Here is a 12271-nt window from a genome sequence, read left to right on the forward strand (position 1 = left end):
TTTTGTTAAATTATTAAATTCGCAAATATATATATATATATATATATATATATATATGTTTTTTTTATTTTTCAATATTTATCTGCTTTTTTGATAATGTTAAAAATTTATAATAAAATATATTATTATATTACACGGATCTTTTTTCCACAGTTTATACAAATAAATTAATAAATAAATCCAATTTAGTAGAGTAACATTTAGAAGAATCTAAAGCATCGATGTTTAAATTTTTATATTATTGAAATCTATGATGATTTTAAGAATATTTGAAAATTTTAAATCAAAGTTTGTCGAAATGAAGAGATATAATGGTGTCTGTGCGTAAATTAACAATAATCTCATGTAGTATATAAACAACGAATATTACATTTTAATATTATTGGTTTTTCTGAAGTTAAATATGTTATTCTCTAATGTTAATATATTTCAATAATATATATTCTACACTCTTGTGAATTTTTTGCAAAAAGAATAGTTTTCATTATCATAAAGTATATTATCATAAAATAAATCTGTCCCGTTTTTTCTTGCTTTATCTACATTCTTATTATTTATTGCGTCTGTTTTTGTTTCTATTTTTATTTCTTCTTTTTGATTTTTTGATGAAATTTGAGCAAAATGCAATTGATATTAATGTTGTATATGAAGAATTTATTGTATATGAAGAAGATATTTATTATAATTAATTTGACATCAACAGAGAGACATCTTTATCTTAAGATGGAGGAATATTCTCCATTTTCTTCTTAAAATTGCACTTCAATCTTCGGTCTCTTAATAGCTAGAGACAGATAGCTGTTACAGTTGGTTATAGCGGCGTCGTGCGGATAACATTCTTCTAGCATTTGATTTGGTACATAATGCATGCCCTCAAATTTACGAAAATAACGTCCTATTTCGGAATTGTTGATCAATCTTGGAGTGGTTGAAATTATAGCATCTAAAATGAGAAATACAAATAAAAAATAAATTTATGACAACTAAAGATAAATAAAAATAAATTAGGAAAAGAGGAGAACAAAATAATCCAAAATAAAATATTATTTTATATTGTCGACAAAAAAATAAGCTTATAGAATAAAACATAAATATAATATTAAATAAAAATAAATATGTTTAATAATATTTATACCTTCTTCCACGTGACACATTTTATTAATTTCAGTAAGAATTATATAATTTGTTTGCTGCTTCTCAAATTTGATATTACGATAATGTTTCAATGGCAATTCGTATAAACGGACAAGCTGTATTACACATTTCTGTCTGAATTCCATGTGTGGAATATCTCTTGCAGCGTACAAGACCGTACTGTTTGTACCATCCCACTATTACGCCTATACAGTCATCATGTGCAACTATCATTCCTATTGCAAATTTTATTAAACCCACTCTTGTGTTTAACTGATTACTTTCTTTACATTCAAACTGAACACTGAACTGAAAAGTACAAGATCAAACTTTAATTTCTATATGTTTCTATCAAATAAGAAATGGAGTTTTTGTAGCAAGTTAAATTATAGACAATTATACGTATATAATTATATGCATGCGACAAAAAGAATTTTATAGATTTTATTTTATTATTATTATCCATATTAATCCATATTAAATACGAGGCTTGTATATTACTAACATAGTCATGTATCCCGGGAATACTCCATCTATTAACTAATGTAATCATTTCACTGCAATATAAGATACTAGATGTATCCTGTACTAATGCATTAAATATCCCTGTCTCCACCTAAAAAAAAAGGGATTAAACATGAACAGAAGTTATATTGATAGAACTCTATTACAAATAAAAAAATGAAAGAAATGTATAAGTCTGTTTTATAAAATGTCTTTCAATGACATTTTGTCAAAGTTACAAGTTTATATTAATTAATGTTAAAATTAATACAAACTATATATAAATAATTGCTCACATTTCTGATCATTGATGTGACATATTCAAAAGATGGATAAGTTTGAATGAACAACGACGTTTGATCGACAAAACAGTCCGGGAATTTATTAAATCCTATCTTGAAACATGTTGCATTTTGTAAATTATTGACGGCACTGGAAACAACAACAAATTATTTATGTATGAGCGTGTATCTATGATAAAAGTAAAAATACCGAAAAGTTTAGCTAATTCTAAGTGTAATATTTTATACTTACTATGTTGGTTTCCAAAACATACAGTAGCAGGATTGTGTACTATCGTGTAGAACTACTACATCACAACGTAGACCAAGTCTTCTGGCCAAGCTCTGATATATTATTAATAAGATTATTTGTTGACCATATCTATATTTTAAGACCTGTACCAGAAATTAATTAGTGCAAGAATATTTCTAAAATATAGTCATGCCATCAGCATAATTATGTGTGATCATAATTATAATATATTATAAATTTATAATAACTTACATAATCTATACACATATTTTCGAAATCTGTATTATATGGGTTGCACAGGCGAAAGTTTAATACATCAAACATAAATTCGTTTAGTATACTCCTAATCTGATTTGCCTCTAATTCGTTCCAGTAATTATCGTCGACATGGTTTTCTCTCCAAGAGGATAAAATTTCATTGGACGTCGAAAATATCGCATGATCAGGATAAAAATCTCTTAAATAATTCAGTACCTCTGCTGTGATACTATCTAATGATTCTTTTATACGCGAATAAGAGACATCTTTTTCTGGTTGAAGATATTGTGCCGCCATAGTAGCTCGCCACTCTAATAAAATCTGATTTCGGCAAAATATTCCTTTTCTTGCTCTCTCTTGTCTAATATAGTATAATATGTGTGTAATGCAATATCTTTCGGTTAAATCAGAACCAATTGTTCTGAAAAATTTATATATTAAATGTGCAGCCAATATACATTAGTTTACAAAATTAATAACACTATAATTTGTATTGAGAATCTTACAGTGGAGGTGCACACAAGTATTTAATCTCATCAATGAAGAAAGAATATGTTATGAAATTTTCAAGATTAGTGATCGAATCAAGCATCTTTTTCACATGTGTATTTCGACCAATAATGTCCATATATCTTATTAAATTATCGATTGTTCTGTCCCCGGAATTATATTCATGATATATGTTAGAGATACAACTTCGTAATTCTCTCGCATGATTTATGCCTGTGTTCACAAAATCGTTTTTTTTTATCTTCAGCTCCTCCTCAGTCTCTTTTTCTTCATTTTGATTTAAATGCAGGTTCCAAAATTTTTTCGCAGTAGGCCATCTGAAATTGCAACAAAAATATTTTAATTATATTTTTGAAAATTACCATGAAGAGTACAACTGCATCAGCAATAAATTTTCAGAGCAATCATTTTTTAAAAATACATAACATATTCTAACTATCAGTCAAAGTATGAATTCTTTGTGTTTATAGTACAACAAATATAAAATATATATATTATCTTTAACTTTTAATTTTACACTATAAGAATATACAGAATAGTGAATGTAATGGATAAAGTTCCATTGCATATATTATAATCTTATATAATTATAAAAAATTATTTAATTTTTACATTTCATATTTATAAAGCAGTGTACACAATCAGTTAATAAATTAATTATTAAAATATTAAAATAAGTATACAAAATTTATAACGTTTAATACTATTCTTTTCATATTCTATTTTATTATATATATATATATATATATATATATATATAATAATTAATAAAATATATATATAATAATAAAAAAAATATATATGTCATAATAAATACTGTGGCTATCTGGGTATATATATATATATATATATATATATATATACCCAGATAGCCACAGTAATTATTATGACATCATTTTGATGTCAAAATGCATCATTTGTCATCAAAATAATGTCATAATAATTACTGTGGCTATCTGGGTATATATATATATATTGTATTTATATATATTGCATTTATATTTATTGTATATGATATATTTCTTTTTAAATTATACCATCAATTATACTATAAATAGATTAAAAAATGAGCTAATAAAAGCCATGGCATAGAAAGATAAGGTATATAGCTATATAGTAAGTACCTATTTAAAAAAAAAAATTTTAATTAATGTTAAAAAATTAAATTTAACCAAATTTATTTATTTTATAGTTAAAAGAAATAAATGGAACATAATTGAAAGAAATGCTTTATATTGTTAGCCTATACTATTTTCTAACTCATTTTTATATTATATATATAATTATTAGTATTGATTAATTTTAGTTCTAAATATATATTATATTTTTAATAATTTTATATATATTATTTTGATTAAATATACTCTTTTTAGAAGTGATGCGTCTTGAACAAGGTTAATAAAAATTAGGAGTCACAAAAAGTTTATAGACAAAAAAATTACCTCTGAGAAAACTTTTTTTCAAATTGTTGATAATTAGCTGCCCACCAAAATTTCTTGCAGACACAGTTAAAGTTAATGACGTCCTTAATGGTGATATCACTGTACCGTAGAATGATGACTATCAATTCCTCAGGTAAGGACGTTATTGTAATCATAATGAAAAAAAAATTAACACCAAAAAATAATGTCCATTAAGATCGGAACAAACGCTATTCGTGTATAATTAATTAATGCTTTGCTTTTATATAAAAGCACACCAATTTACGGCGATATTGTTCTAATTTATCTGCCTTGTTGAGATAAACACATTTGCCTGTTTTTTGTGCACGTGGAACACGTTTCACTCTCGATGGCTACGTTTTTTCAGAAATTTTGACCTGAGGATCTAACGATCTTGTCCTTTTTTTCCCACTACTATGCATTTGTCACGTGACGTTTGTCACGTCACGTGACAAAGAAATTTAGATACTGAGAACACATTTCGAAACAAAAAAGGTAGAGAATGACATAGTAACAATATAGTACACTATGTTTTCACATTCTAAAATAAAATATTTATTTCACATATTCATTTACATTCTCTCAGCGAGAAATGATAGTTAAATCGACATAAATATGCCTAATTACTGATTTTAAACACTATATGAGAGAGAGAGAGAGAGAGAGAGAGATGTTACTATAAATCTTATTATCATGTAAATTATTTTTAGGAACTTTTTTATTATATTTATATACAACGTTTTATTAATATATGATATATAAAAAATAATTGTACACACACATTGAAAAAATTTTCTTATATATATGTTTCAGGAAATTCAATAGATTTATTAAATACAATTAAACAATAATTCTACTTATATTAAGTGTCTTTTTGTAAATTGATGTTAAAAATTTATGTCATTTTACTTATTTTACTAGGAAAGAAAACTTGAAAATTATATATATTGCTCTGCTGCAAATTAATGCCATTTTCCATATATGTATAAGCAGAAAATATATTATTAATTATAAAATATAATTATAAATTATAATTAATATAAAAATATATCAGAAACGAAAAAGATGTACACAGCGAATTTTTATATATATATATTACTCGGTTTTATTACATTGTCCACAATCACAATTAACCAATATCTTTTACGGCGAAAGGCAAAAGGCGAGACGGAAAAGTGTTATATTATAAATGCACCCGTTGCGGTCTACCACTTCTCTCTTCGTTCGATGTTGGCACGTGATAAGAGCGTACAACCCATTGTCTGCCATTCTACTCTATGTAAATGCCTACGCATTCCCATCGGGAATGGATAAGAGAATGCGATGAGTATTGTGGAAAATCATTATTTTGCTAAAATTTTCAAAAAAGAAATTATTTAAATATTTTATAAATTATTTTATATTTATTATTTTTCTCTAATAATATAATGTTTTCAAAATGTTAAACCCTGAAAAAGAAATTTATTTGACAGATCGCAGCAGCTGTAAATTGATCTTGAAATTCTGAAAAAGAAAATATTTTATCATTTTATAAATATTTCACATTTATTATTCTTATATAATATAATATATATATATATATATATACATATTGTATAAGAATAATAAATGTGAAATATTTATAAAATAATAACATTTTATTTTTAGAATTTCAAGATCAATTTACAGCTGTTGCGATCTATCAAATAAATTTCTTTTTAAAAAAGATATATATATATATATATAGCACATAATTGTTTTCAAAATGTTGAATCCTGAAAAAGAAACTTATTTGACAGATTACAGCAGCTGTAAATTAATCTTGAAATTCGAAAAAATAAATAAATGCAAATTGTCTTCGAAATTCGAAAAAACATATATCGATATATCGATCTGTCAGTCGATTGGCCATAGCTGCGGCGATTCGAACGACACGACACGACGCGCGTGCGTGTGCGTGCGCGATCCGCGCGCGGCGCTATCGGGGGATAGTCGGGTGCGAACGTGTCGGATAAGTGGAGGGTCGAGAGGAACGCGCGCGTGTAATTGTGTATGTCGTACTAGGCGCGTACATCGCGCATCGTCGTCAATAAGAGCATACGGCAGCGTATATATTCCTGGAAACACGTTCGTCATATCGACGTGCCTCGTGTCTCCGACTTGTCAAATGTCAAGCGTCGTCCTAGCCTAGTTACCCGCGAGCTGAACGGAATAGCTGTCAGATTGCGCACACGAACGAGGAAGCGAGAGAAATCACACGTTGAGAAGCGACAGGGAAGCCTAAAACAGGAGGAGACGCTTCGACGAAGAGTCCAAGAAGAGTGGAAAGAACGAAATCACCGCGAGAACAAAGGATACGCCCGCCACGAGGTCCACGAAGAAGCATCTCCGAGCCGATGAACTCCCCTTCGATCGCCAGCAATGGAGCCCGAGGAGCCTCTGATGCAAGGGATTCTGCTGTTACCGCCGCAGGGAATGCTAGGCCAACTCAAGGTTGATCTCAAACGAGAAGATAACTAGCGGATGCGATAACGCACGAATGCTTGTTTATCTTCTTTCCTATTCTCCAGTTTCCTTTTATTTTGTTTTATTTTTTTTTTTGACCTTCTTTCTGTTGTGGCTGCTTGGGCTTCCGCGGAATATCCCATACACCATTAATTATTCAATTATATCGGTCAAAATTGTAAGATCTGAGTCCTATGATTTCAAAAATTTTCCGTTAGTACACAATTCAGAAGGTCCTGAACTAGCTTTTTTTTCTTTTTTTTTTTTTTTTGACCGCGTTTCTTCCATTGAACGTGCAACAGGTGCATATGTGCACGACACGCTCGCAATTTCTCTGGAATTTATTTGGAACAATCATTTAGAAAATGTATATCACAGAGTAACTTGGAAAGATGTTTCTTTGGCCATCTCTATTATCAGTCTCTATTTATGCAACGTAACAAAAGTTTAAAATGAATATATATGCATAGAAATTTATTTTTGTTTCTAGAAAACATGGCACAAGAGATTTTGCCAGCTTTTCAGAACCAGCAACTATGGAATCAAGCGTGTCGAGATCTATGACAATCAGGAGGAAGCGGTATTACAATCTCATACTCCACGCATCATCACGCTAGATGCCTGTATAAAAATTGCACCCAGCAATCAATCGCATGTCTTCATTGTAAGTATTTATTTCTCTCCTCTTTTGCATTTCTGTCACATCACTGTTCAAACTTCATTTGTTCTGGCGTTATCTTGACAAATGAATCATTTATATATTTGTTTTACACAGGTGGTGACTAAATCAGGAATACATTATTTCGGCTGTTATTCAGAAATTGAAATGACTCAATGGATTACGGCATTTCAATTGGTCGCTTTCAAAGACAGTGTATCGAATCAAACAATAGAGGAAAATAATGATCTGTATTGCACTAGTGGAGAAGGTGTATTTTCTGTGAAAGTTGTTGAAACCGATGCGTCTAGACGGTGCGGACTCGAAGCAAGAAATTATACGTTAGTAATTGCCACCGTGGATATGAAATTGATGGACGGTGACAATGTGCTATTCACATGGCCGTATAGGTATATTAGAAGATATGGATACAAGGATGGGAAATTTATTTTTGAAGCTGGAAGGAAGTGCGAATCCGGCGAAGGTTCCTTCCGCTTGGAGCACAGCAGCCAACAAGAGATCTTCCGGTGCATGTATTTGAAAATGAGATCTATGAAGAAGCTACTAAACGAAGAGAGCAATCCAAACATAGAATGCAACGACGCTCAGTATCACGCGGCTTTGTCCATGGAAGCTGGCTCCAGAGCGGCTTTACCTCCCTCTTCGAATAACTCTAGCAATCTAATCGACATAGATTTCCCTACACCTCAGAGTTCTCAAAAACCATCGACCACTTCATCGTCGAGTATGGATTCTATCACCTCGTCGAGCAGATCGATAAACAAGCCTAAACCTGCCAAGCCACCGCGAAAATACTTTGGTAATCTGCTGGAGAAGAAAAATCTCGACTCGGAATTTCTAGATTTACCCACGTGCGGGGAATACAGAACGTTAAGCCAAGCTAATTCCCCGGAATTATCTCACAAATCCATCGGCGATGTCATGCGCAACGAAGAGGAGAAACACTCGTACGATATAGTGGAAATAAGAAACGACGCGTGGAAGACGCACGGGATTGATAGCGTGCATCACACCGAAAGGGTAAATTCGATTTTACCCGTGGACCGAGATAAGGAGAACGACAGCGACGATTTGCAATACGAGATTATGATGCCGATACGGAATCACGACACGCCATCGATACAGAATAGAGACGCCAAGACAGACGAGTCGGATTACGACAAGTTGGAGCACTTTGGATCCGCGACGAAACTCGGTCCGAAACCTCCTCCGTACAAGTATACGAATTCCTCGCAAATCATACATTCCAGCATATCTCACGGGGAAAGTTCTAATCTGATTAATTCAGCGTGGTCCAATTATGATATCGTCGAAGATATGTCCGCCGTTAGATTAGCCGACGACAGTCATCTGGGTTACGGGATTATCCGGAAGAAGCAGGATCCTCCCGAGACGACTTCCGCCAGTGGTCCGCAACATAAGGTTTTCAACAACAGCGAATACGCGATTGTATCAAAACCAAAAAGGGTATAAGAATATCCGAAACGTTCGAATATTACTTTCCAAGTATTACGATTGCGCGACAAATTTCTATTTAAATTTACATTTTCAAAATTCTCGTTCTCTTTTGTAATTAATTGTAAGGATGTGAAGAATATGCTAGTCTGTGCCGCACACGGCACAAGTAAATTTATTTCTCGCTTTACAAAATTAAATTATAAAATTATTAACGTATACACAGATGTTGAAAAAAAGTAAAATATTTTAGGAGAACTTAGTCTCAAAATAAGTTTTAAAAAAAAGTCTTAACATGGTCCACGAATGAGCCATTTTTTAAATATTTCAAATGTCTCATAACTTACTTATAATATATAAGTATATTAATTTAATTTACTTTACTATATTTATATGAATAAAATAATAAAAAAATATATAAAAAATAAATAGTATATAGAAAAATTAAAAATTAAAAAAATTAAAATTAAGACTTAAATCTCCTTAAAGTAGTTTACTCTTTTTTTCAATATCCTGTATATCGCGAAACGATACAAAAATGATGCAATATTATTTCCGCCCGGTATGCGTTTTTATTCGCTTTTAACATCTTTAATTTACATTATATAGGGATAAAGAGAAAAACCTAGTCTTTTTTTATTAAAAATTTAAACGTTTAAAAATTCCACAAAAACGCAATTGTGCCTTTTCACGAGATTTTATATTATTATTATTATTATTATTGATTAGGGAAGGCTCAGCGTGATTAAGATTTTATCTAATTGCATTCGACTGATTTATAAAAATATATATGTAGTGCCTTACGAAAACATTTTAATTGATGCCAAAATGACACTAAACTATCAGAAGCACATGCATACATGTGTTAAAATTTTTATCAATATTTAAATATATATATATATATATATATATATTGGTGTACTTAGAAAAATTTATTATTATAATTAAGATTTTAAGATTTTAACTATTATTGCTTCTATTCTCTATCATTATATTATTGCGTGTATTATATAACTGCTGCTATAATATGAGTAATTCATGATTATATATTTGTTAATCTTATTGGATTTTTTAATGAGGCAAAACATTCATTTTTATGCAGACTTATCATATAAACTTGGCATATATTTGAACGTAAGATTTTATACAGATAAATGTAAAAGTTCTGATACAAACGCTTTTGTAAGTAGATAATCACAATTGGATAAACTCTTACATAGAATTTAATGCTTACATGTAATATCGCTGCTGCGATTCTATTATATATTGTTATATCACAATGAATATTAGTGCTTTCATTAGCCATAAAATCAATTTATAGCCTAAATTTAGAGAAAATTAATTCTCTGAAATTTACTTCATTAGATTGAAATTATTCAAAATAATATTATCAGTAATAAGCAAAAAATTTCTATCATGTTTCTATTATACATATAAAATATTACATATAATTTAATTACATTGTTTTAAATATATGTGCATATGTATATACATGTTTAAAGGTGATAATTGACGAGCTAGAGAAATCACTATCATTCATTATGTAAATTAATGACTGCAGGTCATTTGCAATAATAGCATATATGTACGAATGAATAATTAATTACCATACATATATTTTTCTATCTACACAGTTTTTTACAAAATTGTACAGAGAAAGTATCAATAATTTTAACAGGAATTTGTTAAAAGGCTGTTTGTAATATGTCCCTTGTGCCAAACTAATGGTCTGCCATTGGTAGGAATATTCATCCGAGTAATATATATAATATTGAGATAAGAATTGCAATTATATATTTTGAAATAAGAATTGCGCCGAATTCAACGAATTCTGAAAACAACAAATTTGCATGATAAATTATTTTTTAGAACAAGTATTGTCAAACTATATTCTCATCAGATATTTTTAATAGAAATATATTTGAAAAAAATTTGTACAAGATATTACATACAAGATTGATGCTTGCATGTATAATCTTGTATGCATTTCTTTCATTTGTAAGTGTCGACAAAATTTGTACCTATAGAGAGATAAATTTTAAAATAATATTTTTCTAAAATATATATATATATATTTCGATCTGTACTTGTAACGATACAATTATGTAAGTATTTTTAAATTGATATATTATAGTTTCTTTATAATTTTAAAACAATTTACATGCATTTTACATTACATTCAACAATGTTACATGTACAGATGCGCAGATTAAAGAAATAAATTTATACTAAGTTTCACACACTTGTATCAATTATAGTACTCGGTCTAGCTTTCAAACTAGACATCAGCTTTCCTTTGTAACTCCACTTTTTTCAACCTTATCATCGTTGCCCTCGTTGCTAGAGTCTTTCGTTTCATTATCATTCTTCTGAGGTAATTTGAACTCTTCTTTCAACACAGCTTCGAAGTAGCCTTCCTTGTCATCCGCTATCCTTCGCACAGTCTCTCCTTTCAGTGCCATAAGTTTCTCGATATTTGTTCTAGTACTTATTTCAGGGAACCATCCCAAGTTATCAGCAATAAGATGATTGTTCTTGCAACCGTTGCATCTCACTATCACAACACCCTTATTGTACGCCAGCTTGGATATCAGTCTGGTGTTTCTCGTGGAACATCTTTTACATGTGAACATCAGTTTCAGTTTTCCTTCGAGCTTACCCAGCTCCTTGCGACTGTCGTCATTTTCGTGAAGAAGACGACTCTGACTCCGAAGTGCTCCGACATTTTTACACAGAACCGGAATGCGATGATGATATACGGGATATTGATTAAACGCTAAACGTGCAGCGAAATTTAACGCTCGCCGAATGGAAAACATATTAAACTTGCCTCTTTCAAGGGGAAAAAAAAATATATATATTTATCTTCACTCGAGAAATATTCCTTCCAGTTTTCAAAAAACCATGTGTTCGCAAGATAAATTTTAAGGTTATGCTCCTGCTTCTCTGTAATTTTTATATTATCATAATTTATCTTAATTATTCCAAAAATCATTGGAATATTGAAGAAGAACGAAGATGAACATTTTTTAAAATTTTTAGAGATTCACGTTTGAAATTAATTAAAATGTAACATTTTTGAGGTTATGTCAAAAAATTCCGCATCTTTCGATCCGCGCCATTTGACAGAAGTGCGTTCAAAAAATGCTGCTTCATCCCAATTGGTCGATTTGACGAGTAGCATTTCTGAACACACCTTCCTCCAACAGATGTAAAAACACGAATTTGATTTTATATTATCATAATTTATCTTAATTATTCCAAAAATCAT

At 30.0% G+C, this 12271-nt stretch overlaps 3 protein-coding genes across 3 annotated transcripts; 1 reads left to right on the forward strand and 2 right to left on the reverse strand.

Annotated features, from left to right (window-relative positions):
* Positions 1-682: 682 nt before the first annotated feature.
* On the reverse strand, positions 683-3251 carry LOC114935339 (uncharacterized). The gene is made up of 7 exons (XM_029308155.2): positions 2937-3251; positions 2425-2851; positions 2173-2315; positions 1935-2070; positions 1640-1750; positions 1136-1443; positions 683-943 (listed from the first exon to the last, which is right to left on the reverse strand). Exons 1-6 carry the CDS (start codon positions 3056-3058, stop codon positions 1210-1212), a joined length of 1173 nt encoding a protein of 390 aa, XP_029163988.2. The 5' UTR covers positions 3059-3251; the 3' UTR covers positions 683-943; positions 1136-1209.
* Positions 3252-6343: 3092 nt separating this feature from the next.
* Positions 6344-11236, forward strand: Dok (docking protein homolog). Its single transcript, XM_029307988.2, has 3 exons — positions 6344-6854; positions 7357-7530; positions 7642-11236. The coding sequence occupies exons 1-3, from the start codon at positions 6783-6785 to the stop codon at positions 9016-9018; spliced, it is 1623 nt and encodes a 540-aa protein (XP_029163821.1). The 5' UTR covers positions 6344-6782; the 3' UTR covers positions 9019-11236.
* On the reverse strand, positions 10105-12145 carry LOC114935350 (uncharacterized). The gene is made up of 2 exons (XM_029308171.2): positions 11244-12145; positions 10105-10831 (listed from the first exon to the last, which is right to left on the reverse strand). Exon 1 carries the CDS (start codon positions 11817-11819, stop codon positions 11286-11288), a length of 534 nt encoding a protein of 177 aa, XP_029164004.2. The 5' UTR covers positions 11820-12145; the 3' UTR covers positions 10105-10831; positions 11244-11285.
* Positions 12146-12271: the final 126 nt, after the last annotated feature.

Source organism: Nylanderia fulva, unplaced genomic scaffold (assembly GCF_048542155.1).
Source record: "Nylanderia fulva isolate GAGA-0341 unplaced genomic scaffold, ASM4854215v1 Scaffold12, whole genome shotgun sequence".
Taxonomy (NCBI): Eukaryota; Metazoa; Arthropoda; class Insecta; order Hymenoptera; family Formicidae; genus Nylanderia; species Nylanderia fulva.

Coding starts and splice junctions, on each gene's coding strand:
- LOC114935339 (XM_029308155.2), bottom strand. CDS start 3,058: ATGGACATTATTGGTCGAAATACACATGTGAAAAAGATGCTTGATTCG. Junction 2,852..2,936: donor TACTTGTGTGCACCTCCACT/GTAAGATTCTCA, acceptor TAAATTTTTCAG/AACAATTGGTTCTGATTTAA. Junction 1,751..1,934: donor TCACATCAATGATCAGAAAT/GTGAGCAATTAT, acceptor CTTTTTTTTTAG/GTGGAGACAGGGATATTTAA.
- Dok (XM_029307988.2), top strand. CDS start 6,783: ATGGAGCCCGAGGAGCCTCTGATGCAAGGGATTCTGCTGTTACCGCCG. Junction 6,855..7,356: donor GAATGCTAGGCCAACTCAAG/GTTGATCTCAAA, acceptor TTTTGTTTCTAG/AAAACATGGCACAAGAGATT. Junction 7,531..7,641: donor ATCAATCGCATGTCTTCATT/GTAAGTATTTAT, acceptor TGTTTTACACAG/GTGGTGACTAAATCAGGAAT.
- LOC114935350 (XM_029308171.2), bottom strand. CDS start 11,819: ATGTTTTCCATTCGGCGAGCGTTAAATTTCGCTGCACGTTTAGCGTTT.